Source organism: Babylonia areolata, chromosome 9 (genome assembly GCF_041734735.1).
Source record: "Babylonia areolata isolate BAREFJ2019XMU chromosome 9, ASM4173473v1, whole genome shotgun sequence".
In the NCBI taxonomy this organism is placed as follows: domain Eukaryota; kingdom Metazoa; phylum Mollusca; class Gastropoda; order Neogastropoda; family Buccinidae; genus Babylonia; species Babylonia areolata.
In genome coordinates, this window is record NC_134884.1 from 45,751,352 (window position 1) to 45,762,954 (window position 11,603).

Here is an 11,603-nt window from a genome sequence, read left to right on the forward strand (position 1 = left end):
CGTGTACATACGACTGAACGTGAGAGTTGCAGCCCACGAACGAAGAAGAAGAAAGCAGTAAAAATAAAGATGTGCTGTAGCATTTTTTTTTTTTAAATCAAGCGACCCTTCCCTTCCACATGCACACACCTACTGCCCCTCCACCCCCCACCCCCCACCCCATCTCCGCCCTCCCCCCTACATCCCACCCCTCCACACACACACACACACACACACACACACACACACACACACACACACACACACACACACACACACACACACACACACACACACACACACACAAAATGCAAATAAGCTGCAGTTACTGATACACCAGGTACTGAACTGTTGAAGACCATGTCTTACCAAACTGCAACCTGATGGGAAGGTGTTTTCGATCTTTGTTTTATCATCAATTTCAAAGGACTTTAAAAAAAGAGAGAAAGAAAAGCGGAGAATTATATATATATATATATATATATATATATATATATATATAGATCTATATATAGATATATATACATGTGTGTGGAGGGTGGGGTGTAATCAGAAACTGTCCTGAAAATACTAGAAACACGAATGTTCAAGAAAGTTTCTCCACTGTTTGAAAAGCTTCTGTTCTTTTTTTCTCTTTTTCTTCTTTCATTCATTCATATCTTCTTCTTCTTCTTCTTCTTCTTCTTCTTCTTCTTCTTCTTCTTCTTCTTCTTCTTCCTCGTAAGTAGTAGCAGTAGTATCATTATTGTGATTATTATTTGTTGAATATTTGTTGTATATTTGTATTTCTTTTCATCACAACAGATTTCTCTGTGTGAAATTCGGGCTGCTCTCCCCAGGGAGAGCACGTCGCTACACTACAGCGCCACCCTTTTTTTTCTTTTTTTTTTTTTCTCTGTGTGAAATTCGGGCTGCTCTCCCCAGGGAGAGCACGTCGCTACACTACAGCGCCACCCTTTTTTTTTTTTTTTTTTTTCCTGCGTGCAGTTGTATTTGTTTTCCCTATCGAAGTGGATTTTCTACAGAATTTTGCCAGGAACAACCCTTTTGTTGTCGTGGGTTCTTTTACCTGCGCTAAGTGCATGCTGCACGCGGGACCTCGGTTTATCGTCTCATCCGAATGACTAGCGTCCAGACCACCACTCAAGGTCTAGTGGATGGGGAGAAAATATCGGCGGCTGAGCCGTGATTCGAACCAGCGCTCTCACATTCTCTCGCTTCCTAGGCGGACGCGTTACCTCTAGGTCATCTCAGCACTGTTAATGACCTCAACACTGATGATGATGATGAACTCACCACTGATAATGACCTCAATATATAGACAATAACCCCAACACTGATGATGAAGATGACCTCAATTCAGATTATGACCTCAATATTGATGATGAACTCTCAACACAGATGATGGCTAGTTTTCCCCGATATATCAGCCAGACACGTTGTCTCTGCCTATCCCCATCTGGTCGTCACATGATGCCGAAAGTCTGACTGACAAGACTAACAAAAACGATTTTGACAACGATGGTGACAAGTCTGTCAAAATACCCCTGTTCCGTTTTACCTACCGTCTTACAGACTGATGCGCTTCTTCAGCGCGCGCGCGCGTGTGTGTGTGTGTGTGTGTGTGTGTGTGTGTGTGTGTGTGTGCATGGACGGGTTTGTTTGTTTGTTTGAATGTGCACATGCTTGTTTGTGTGTGGTATACTTGATGCATGTGTATTGATGAATTTCTTGGTTGTTGTTGTTGAAAACGCCTTGTGCTCCATGCCTAGGAGTTGTGATTGTCAAGCAGCGTTGTTACAGTTATCACTTCTTCTTCTTCTTCTTCTTCTTCGGTTACGCTGCTGGTCAGGAATCTGCTTAGTAGATGTGGTGTAGCGTATATGAATTTGTCCGAACGCAGTGACGCCTCTTTGAGAAACTGAACTCAACGGAACTTCTCCTTATTATCATTATCAGTAGTAGTAGTATTTTGCTACTACTACTACTACTACTGCTGTTGCTGCTGCTGCTGCTGCTACTACTACTACTACTATTACTACTACTGTTACTACTGGTACTACTACTATCATAATCATTATCAACGATGACGATGATGGTGATGATAATGACGCTGATGATGATGATGATGGCGATTTTGATGATGATGATGATGACACTGATGATGATGACGGTGATGATGATGATGATGATGACGCTAATGATGATGATGATGAAGATGACGATGATGATGACGATGACGATGACATGGGTGACGACACTGACGGCCCTTCCACACGGCCACTCACCTCCTCGCCCTTCACGTAGCCCAGGCACTGCTTGCCCGTGATGCCCATGAAGGTGGTACGGTCCAGGCGCCGCCAGAACATGTCGCACGAGCCCTGCGACACTAGGTCCTTGCGCCGCAGCCGGTGGAAGGCCCGGAGGTTCTGGGTAGCCCTCTTCTCCAGGCGCTTGGTGGCGAAGTTCCACACCTTCATGCGGATGGCCCGGTGCCCCAGGTCCACGGAGAAGGTGTACACCCGCTGGCGGAACGGGAAGAGCGAGTCTCCCGAGTAGTCCTGCACCAGCACGCAGAAGGCGCGCGGCAGGAAGCGGAGCTGCACGGGCCGGAAGGACGAGCGCAGCAGCACGTGGCGTTTCTCGCGGGGCACCTGCTCGTCGTCTGCCTCGCGCCGGTACTGCTCCATGTTGGTGTAGACCCCAGGCAGCAGCCGCGACAGGCGGGACAGGTCCCGGTGCAGAGCCTTGGCCGCCCGCTCAGAGCTCACCTTGGCGGCCGGCGGGGAGGGCGCGCGCTTCCTTCCTTCCGGGGATGAGGTCTCTGACGAGGAGGAGGAGGACGAGGAGGAGGGCTGGGTGTGTGCAGGGTGGGGATGTGGGTGGTTGAGGTTGGGGGAGGAGGGTTTGTAGAGGGAGGAGGACAGGGACAGCCAGGGGGAGGAGGAGGAGGGGGAGGGGATGTAGCGCGTGGTGGCGGCAGTGGGTGCGGGCAGGGTGGTGAGGGAGGAGAGGGTCAGGGCCAGGCACAGCGCGGGCACCGGCCACAGGTCACCCATGGATGAAGCCTGCGTAGAGGAGGGAGAGAGATAAAGGGACATTGTCGTCGTTGTCATCATGTACGATACGATGTCACGCAACACAGCACAGCACTATGCGACACGACACGAGACAACACAAGACAGCGCAGCACAGCACAGCACAGCATAGCACAGCACAGCACAGCACAACACAGCACAGCACAGCACAACACAGCACAGTACAACACAGCGCAGCACAGCACAACACAGCACAGTACAGCACAACACAGCATAGCACAGCACAACACAACACAGCACAGCACAACGCAACACAGCACAGTACAGCACAAGACAACACAGCACAGCACAGTACAGCACAGCTTAAGAGAGCACAGCACAGCACAACACAGCACAGTACAGCACAGCACAACACAACACAGCACAGCACAGCACAGCACAGCACAGCACAACACAACACAGCACAGTACAGCACAGCACAGCACAACACAGCACAGCACAGCACAACACAGAACAGCACAACACAACACAGAACAGCAAAACACAACACAAAACAAAACAATACAATACAATACAATGTAAGGCAATGCAATGCAATACAATATGACACAATACAATGCATCTTTACTATGTGTTCTCCCAAGGCTCGTCACTCACACAACAGTCTCTCAGCTCGCAGCTGAGTCCGACACACACATGAACATGATAATGGCTGAACTAAAAAATATATAATTGAAATTGTCAAAGATATCTATGCTAATTGAAAACATGAAAGTATTTTTTAAGTGCATTCCATGAAACACTAAGAAACGCTATTCTCGGATAAGAAACGGTGTATCAAATTCATAATATTAGTTCTTAAATGTTAGTTCGATCCTGTTCTAAAACAATCGCATTCATGCATGCAATAACAAGTATGTTTTCTAATTTAACACATATCCATAAACATTCATTCCAAAATAAGATACCCTCCTTAGGCTAACCATGAGAAATCCTTGAAATCACAAGAACAGTACTTAAAACATATTGTTTGTTTAAGGTATCTGAATACAAAGTTTTCCTTTCCCAAGCTCGACAAAGCCCTAAAAATAAGATAATGCTATTTTTTTCTTAAATTCAAATTCCACCCTCCATTTAGGGTTTCCCCCAACTCACCAATCATCTCATCCTAAACGATAACACTCAAATGTTAAAATCGATACTCTAATAAAATGTCTACAATCTACAGAATGTTTGACGGGACATTAAACAAAATTCATTATCATCAAATAGATAAATAAATAACACCACAGTGAATTTTAAAGTAGACACACACACTTCTGTTTCGGTGCACATCGCGAGACTTCCTGGTTTGCTGAAACAGCCTACCCATCTTCCTCAACCACCGAAAGAAAGAAAAAAGAGAAAAGGGAAAGAAGGAAGGCGAAAAGGACGGATGGAAGGAAGGAAGGAAGAAAAAAGTTTGAACAAAGACAACAAAGGAAATACAGAAAAAGACCAAACTAACGCTCACACACACACACACACACACACACACACACACACACACACACACACACACACACACACACACACACACAAAGAGAGAGAGAGAGAGTGGAGGGGGAGAGAGAGAAACAAGGGAAGCAAAGAAATAAAGTTCATGGAAAGAAAGAAAGATTTCGGATGATGAAACTTGACTTTCACTAACAAAACCTGAAAAGTATCAGCATTGCTACAGATAGAAGCAAGATGACCGGTAAAACGCATGCAATTAGTAAGACCTCTCTCTCTCTCTCTCTCTCTCTCTCTCTCTCTCTCTCTCTCTCTCTCTCTCTCTCTCTCTCTCTCGATCGATCGATCGATCGATCGATAGATAGATAGATAGATAGACCACAATAGGTAGGCAAGAAAGTTCCCTAAGTTGGATGTTGACAGAATAACTCAAATAAAGAAAGTACACCAACAAAGGGAGAATATAAATACTGACTGATACCTTTGTCTACAGAGGCATCGCAAGTACTTGTGGACAGTCACCGCGTGAAGAGAACAAAATGAAACAAAACGGGAGGGAAATGTCTGCTGGTTTTTTTCCTTTGCTGTCAATACCCTATCAGCGGGATGAGGGACTGGGGTTGCGGCACCCGAAAGTCTCTGCACTGTGAATGCTCCCTGGTGGCAACGCGTCCACCCAGTAAGCCAGAGAATCTGAGGGTACAGGATGGAATCCCACTCTCGCTTAACCCCCCCCCCCCCCCCCCCCCCCCCCCCCCGCCCCCCCAATCCCATCCTCCGCACCCACCCCCGTCCACTAGAGAGGTGGTCTGGACGCTTATCACATGAGACGGTACACCGAGGTCCCGTGTGTAGCATGCTCTTAGCGCACGGAAAAGAACCCACAGCAACAACAGGGTCGTTCCTGGCGCAATATCGTGTCGAAAAGTCTGCTTTGTTTGATTGTACAACAGATACACTCGCGTGCAGAAACAGGGCAGAAGAAATGGGTGCCGCGGTGCTGTGGTGACGTCCTCTCCCTGGAGAGAGCTGCCACAATACAATACAATACAATATGATACGATACAATGCAATACAATACAATACAATACGATACGATACGATACGATACGATACAATAAAATACAATACGATTCAATACAATACAATACGATACCATACAATGCAATTCGATACAATACATACGATACAATGCAATACAACACAATACAATATGATACGATAAGATACTATACAATACAATACGATACGATACAGTGCAATACGATACAATACATACAACGCTATACAATACATACGATTTCAATATATACAATACAATATGAGATACGATACAATACAATACGATACAATACAATACAATATGAGATACGATACAATACAATACAATACAATACGACACGATACAATACAATACAATACATTACAATACGATACAATACAATACGATACGATACAAAGCAATACGATGCGATACGATACAATACGATAGATACGATACGACAAGATGAAGAAATCCGCATGCCGTCGTCACAAAGATACAGACTAAGAACCCTGTCTGCTGTAGATATGTCCAGTACATGCAACGCTTCAGCACGCGGAGTGAAAAAAAATCCAATCTAAAATGTCAAAAATGCACTTCCTATCCGCCAGATGATTAAAAAAAACAGTTTCAGTTTCAGTTTCAGTAGCTCAAGGAGGCGTCACTGCGTTCGGACAAATCCATATACGCCACACCACATCTGCCAAGCAGATGCCTGACCAGCAGCGTAACCCAACGCGCTTAGTCAGGCCTTGAGAAAAAAAAGGTGAATAAATAATAGATAAGCGTGCATAAATAAGTAAATAGATAAATAAAACAACCACTGATTGTTTCGTGTATTAAAAAAAAAAAAAAAGAAAGAAAAAAAAGAAAGAAAAAAAAATTAAAAACAAAACAAACACGAAAACCTCTTTTTCTAACGATAAAGTGCTTGTGTGCGTTTTACTGACACTCCTGTTGAACAATATATCCGTTATGGGCGGTCTGTCAAATGACAGATCTACAACCATACCCGTCGAAGAAAATCAAGCAACCTATCAGAAAACAAACCCACACCTTGTATGTCATAGCTCTTGCAGATTACAAGTAAAATGTCCAGAAATTTGTCCTGTGCTTTAAAGGTCCAGCTTTCATACGGCGATTTCAGACAGATGTCATGTACACCGCCTTGTAAATGAATTGCCTCAGTACTAGAATATTGGTAATGCGTTGTGATTTCACTTGAAGCAAAACGAAATAGGTGGGCATTGCAAAAGCATAGCATGTATACAATCCCTCTTCAACTCGAAAAATGGAAGCGTGTGTTTTTTGTTTGCTTTTGGTTTTCTCCCCTGTTCCACATTACCCCCTGTGCTAACGCTGTCTAAAGGCCAGTGGACAAAGAACAGATAAAAGAAAGTGTGTGGTTTCTTTTGAAGACAAAAATGTCTATCAGTTGACACATAACTTAAGAAAGTCAAACAACGCTGGCATGGCCACGTAACAAGATGCAAAGGCCTTGCTAAAACAGTCCTCCAAGGAACTGTTGAGGGAGGGAGACGGAGAGAAAGACAAAGCACTTGATGGACTGACAACATTGCAGAATGGACAAGAAATCCGTTCGCAGATGTTCTGACACACACCGGACAGACCTTGAGAAATCTAGCGAACAGTTCGTCTGTGCAACGCCCAAACGACTCTTCACATAGTCTTCACATGGTTGAAGGAAAAGAAGATTTGTGATGAATTATAAGCTTTTAATGTGAAAATGGTTACACAGAAAATCACTCACCATCGTAAGCTGTCAGACACGAAAAAAATAAAATCACATTCACTGAATTCGTTGCGAAAGTAGTAGTAGGTTTCTTTGTCACTAAAAGTCTCCCTGTGAGAAATGTGGCACAGTGTGGGGTTTGGTGGGTGGGCAGCAGGACAGGAAATAAAACTGTGAACGTTCCCTGCTGGTGTCTTTCTCGGAGCCAGCTAACGAGCTGGAACTATTCTCGTGGCTATTTATGTATGGCCATTTCCGGTTGACGGCAAGCAGCTCCTTGACAAGGCGGCCACGACTCCTTTGGCAGTTACTGAAGCTCTACTGGACCAACACTCCACCCCCACACTCCACCCTCCATCTGGTCCCCCCCTCTTCCCACCTTCCTACCCCCCTCTCCCCCCACACCGCCTTCCCCACTCCACTTAACTTCCAACTTTTTTTCTCTATGTTCTGCAGGGGCGGTCAGAATTTCCGGTGTGTCTCAGCTTCCTTCATATATTTTTTTTTTAATTATTCGAGACAGTTTCACTTCAACTGATGGCAAAACAAATCTCACAACACAGAAAAAGACCAAGCAGAATCAGAATTAATGTATAATCGTATGGTGTAGAATTATTGACGAGATGACCTCTTGTGACTTTGTGTCAAAATTGTCAGCCTAAAGATCAAAATTTTAAAAGATTGAAAAAAAAAGCAAGCAGCGATTTACTTTTGTAATCAAGTGGGGTAAAAATTCAAAGAAGTCTAAAAACAAGAATACGAAATAGATGCATAATAGGCAAATGATTCTGTTTGTTTAGCGCTGGTTTAGAGCTTGGTCTCTAACCGAGGACAAGCGCCATATAAGTATCCATATCATATGTTAGAATTCGTATCATAAAAGAAAACGAAACAGTGAGTCAAAGTCAAACTGAAAGCCCGCATTGCTATTACAGTAGTGAGACGTGTTGAAAGTTTTTTTCTTCTTCTTCTTTCTTTCTGGGCTGAGCATCAGTCAGAAAGAAGTCACACATTTAAAAGAGAACTGGTTTGACAGATCCACCCACTTCACTCACTTCCGGCAGCCAGATTGTCTTCCGGTTTTTCCCCTCCCAAAGTCAGAAAAGTGAGTCCTCTAGAAAAAGAAACAGAAAAATCAAGAAAATATTATTCTTCGAGATGACGTGGCAACATAATCGTGTGTGTGTGTGTGTGTGTGTGTGTGTGTGTGTGTGTGTGTGTGTGTGTGTGTGTGTGTGTGTGTGTGTGTTTGTGCGTGTGTGTGTGTGGGTGTGTGTGAGTGTCTGTGTGTGTGTCTGTGTGTGTGTGTGTTGGCTCTTATTCCATGTGTTTCCTTGTCACTATGCTCCTTATCATTAGTGTCACTGGTCATCGTGCCTTTGTCTTGACCAGTGTCCGAGGTCACACTGTCCCTATAAGCAGTGTCCATAGTGTCTATGATAAAAAGAAAAATATGTTGAGTTAAAAAAACTTGTGCAGACTGAACCTGATGATGACATCACAATAGACGATCTGAATAAAACAATAGCCAAATAATGCAAGAAAGACACTTCTCCTGGCCGAGACAAATTTCGCTATTCTGATATCAAGAAGCTATCGGAAGAAGACAGAAACAAACTTTTCAATCTATATCAAAACAGCTTCCACAATAGACATATGCCGGAGGATTGGACACACAGCTTTTTAAAACCCATACCAAAACCAGGGAAGGATCATCGTCAAGTGAGCGGCTACCGAATCCTAGCCATGCAAAATATTGCTGGAAAGCTCATGGAAAGCATAATAGCTAGGAAACTCGCAAGAGATCTTGAATAGAGGCACATTCTCCATCCGAACCAGGGTGGGTATAGAACAGGTACGTGTACATGGGAAAATGCGTCAGCTTTCGCATATGAGGTATATGAAAGATTTCAAAGAAAAGAAGAAGCAGTAGCAATTGCCAAAGGCATCGAACAACGCCACCTCTTCCGGCTATATCAGTCACTCGTTCTCAGTGTAATCGACAACAGACCATGTACCTGCTTGACCTTACTTCAATGCAGGCTAGAAACAAACTGGGACAGGTCATGGCCTACTCCAGAGCATTAGAAAACCCTCAAAACCCACTGCATGACGCAGTCAAGGAATCTAAAGGTAGCCGTCTAGGACGCGGAAGATCAAGGATGGGACAAGCAGAAGACATAACCCAGCTTGTATGCCAGCTACAAGACCTGAAAGGAACAAGAATTTGGGAGGAAAGCCCTGAAACCTCAACATTTTTCAAGACAATCATTTCACCCACTCTAGGAAGACATTGTCTGGAATGGCCAGAGGACAAAACTGATGCAGAAGTGAAGCTACTCATAGGAAAAAACAGTAAAGACGACGACATAATCATATTCACAGATGGCTCAGTCACCAAAGACCAGTCCGGTTGGGGATTCACTGCGAAGCAAAATAGAAAAACAAGTTGGAAAGAGAATACCGCATACAAAGTCACAACCTCCAGCCTAACGATGGAAGCTGAAACTGACACGTGCTCTCCAGTGACTGTCATCTATTCACATGCCTGAAATTCAACACCCAGAATGGCGCAGCTTTCGGATTAAAAAACTTACATGGTCATACAGCCCGGGACATGCAGGTGAAAGGGAAATGAGCGAACTGGTGGGCTTGCTGGTAACGCAACAACAAGAACGGTCTACATCTGGGAAAATCGGAAATCCTAAGAAAATTTAAAAGAGTGCATCGAAAACCAGATACAAGGTCATCACACTATTGATTGCCTCAAAGAAAGAAAGGTAGAGAAAGGTAAGGCCGTAAGTCTAGCATGAAAGATAGAGCACGAAGCTTTGCAAATCAAACGAATGTTGGCATCATTTCCAAACCAACATTGCGCAGTCTTCTTCAAAATGGAAGAGAGTCTCTCTGGGCTTTCCCAAATACAGTAGACTTAGCAACACGCTATACGCCACATGGCATTAGAGATCTCTTCCTACCCCTCTTGCGGCAAATCGGTGGCAGTGCGTGTGTGTATGTGTGTGTGTGTGTGTGTCTGTCTGTCTGTCTGTCTGTCTGTCTTCTGTCTGTCTGTCTGTCTGTCTGTCTGTCTGCATTGTGGGTATTGACACATGAATGTGCGTGTGTTTGTATGTGTGTATGTGTCTGGGGGAGTATGTGTGTGTGTGTGTGTGCGTGTGTGTGCGTGTGTGCGTGCGTGTGTGCTTGTTCGTGTGTTTGTTTACATTTATTTGCTTGTATGTTCATTTACAATACTTGTCTTTGTTTCTACATTTCATTTTATTTCTTTATATGCCTACTTATTTTCATTTTATTTTGTTACTTTTTTTCTATTCATTAATTTTGTGACGTCCATAGTCCATTTATTTGTTAATGTATTCTTTTTTCTCATCAAGGCTAAGCGCATTGGATTACGCTGCTGGTCAGGCATCTTCTTAGCAGATGTGGTGTAGCGTATATGAATTTGTCCCAATGCTGTGACGCTTTCTTGAGTAACTGAACTGAACTGAACTAAACTGAACTAGGTCCCTGCATGCAGTGTCGCCATGCCCTGTGATCAGTGCCACCATTCATCATGTCTGCATAAGCAGCGACCCTAGTTGCTATGTCATTGTATCACAGACATGAGTCATATTTGTTATACCCCTGTATCACTGTTCTCAGTCAGTTTATCCCTCCACAAACAACGCCCATAGATTTGTCATTTAAGAGCAATGTCAGTGTCCCATCGATGAGATCCCACACTCACAATACCCATAGAAGTATTGCATGCACCCTAAATCAATGTCTTCGGCTGGTATGTTCCTTTCATGAGATCCCACACTCCCTACACCCATAGAAGTATTGCATGCACCCTAAATCAATGTCTTCGGATAGTATGTTCCTTTCATGAGATCCCACACTCCCTACACCCATAGAAGTATTGTATGCACCCTAAATCAATGTCTTCGGCTGGTATGTTCCTTTTTATAAGATTCTCTACTCATAATACCCATGACAGTAATATTAAAGCCCTGTATCAATTTCCTTTTGATAATGTCCCATAAAAGTATCGATTAAGCCCTTTATCACTATCTAGTTGATAATATAGACCGTTCAACACCTTCCTGAAGTGAAGAAACGACTAATGCCCTGGAATGACACCCTGGCACTATCAACATCGGAGGACGTACCATCACAAATATCCAATTTGCTTATAATATCGATGGGCTGGCAGGCGGTGGGGAAGAACTATCAAGACTGGTGAACCACTTGGACAAAACATCAATCAAGTGCAGAATGGAGATCATCGCCCAGA

General features: G+C 43.9%; 1 protein-coding gene across 1 annotated transcript in view; it reads right to left on the minus strand.

The window, feature by feature from the left end:
* Positions 1-7,579, minus strand: part of LOC143285892 (uncharacterized) — a 25,401-nt gene extending 17,822 nt beyond the window's left edge. The window contains exons 1-2 of the mRNA XM_076593338.1: positions 7,325-7,579; positions 2,268-3,047 (exon numbers count right to left, since the gene is read on the minus strand). Coding sequence (XP_076449453.1) covers positions 2,268-3,047; positions 7,325-7,327 — 783 coding nt within the window. The 5' untranslated portion in view covers positions 7,328-7,579. The remainder of the gene's footprint in view (positions 1-2,267; positions 3,048-7,324) is intronic.
* Positions 7,580-11,603: the final 4,024 nt, after the last annotated feature.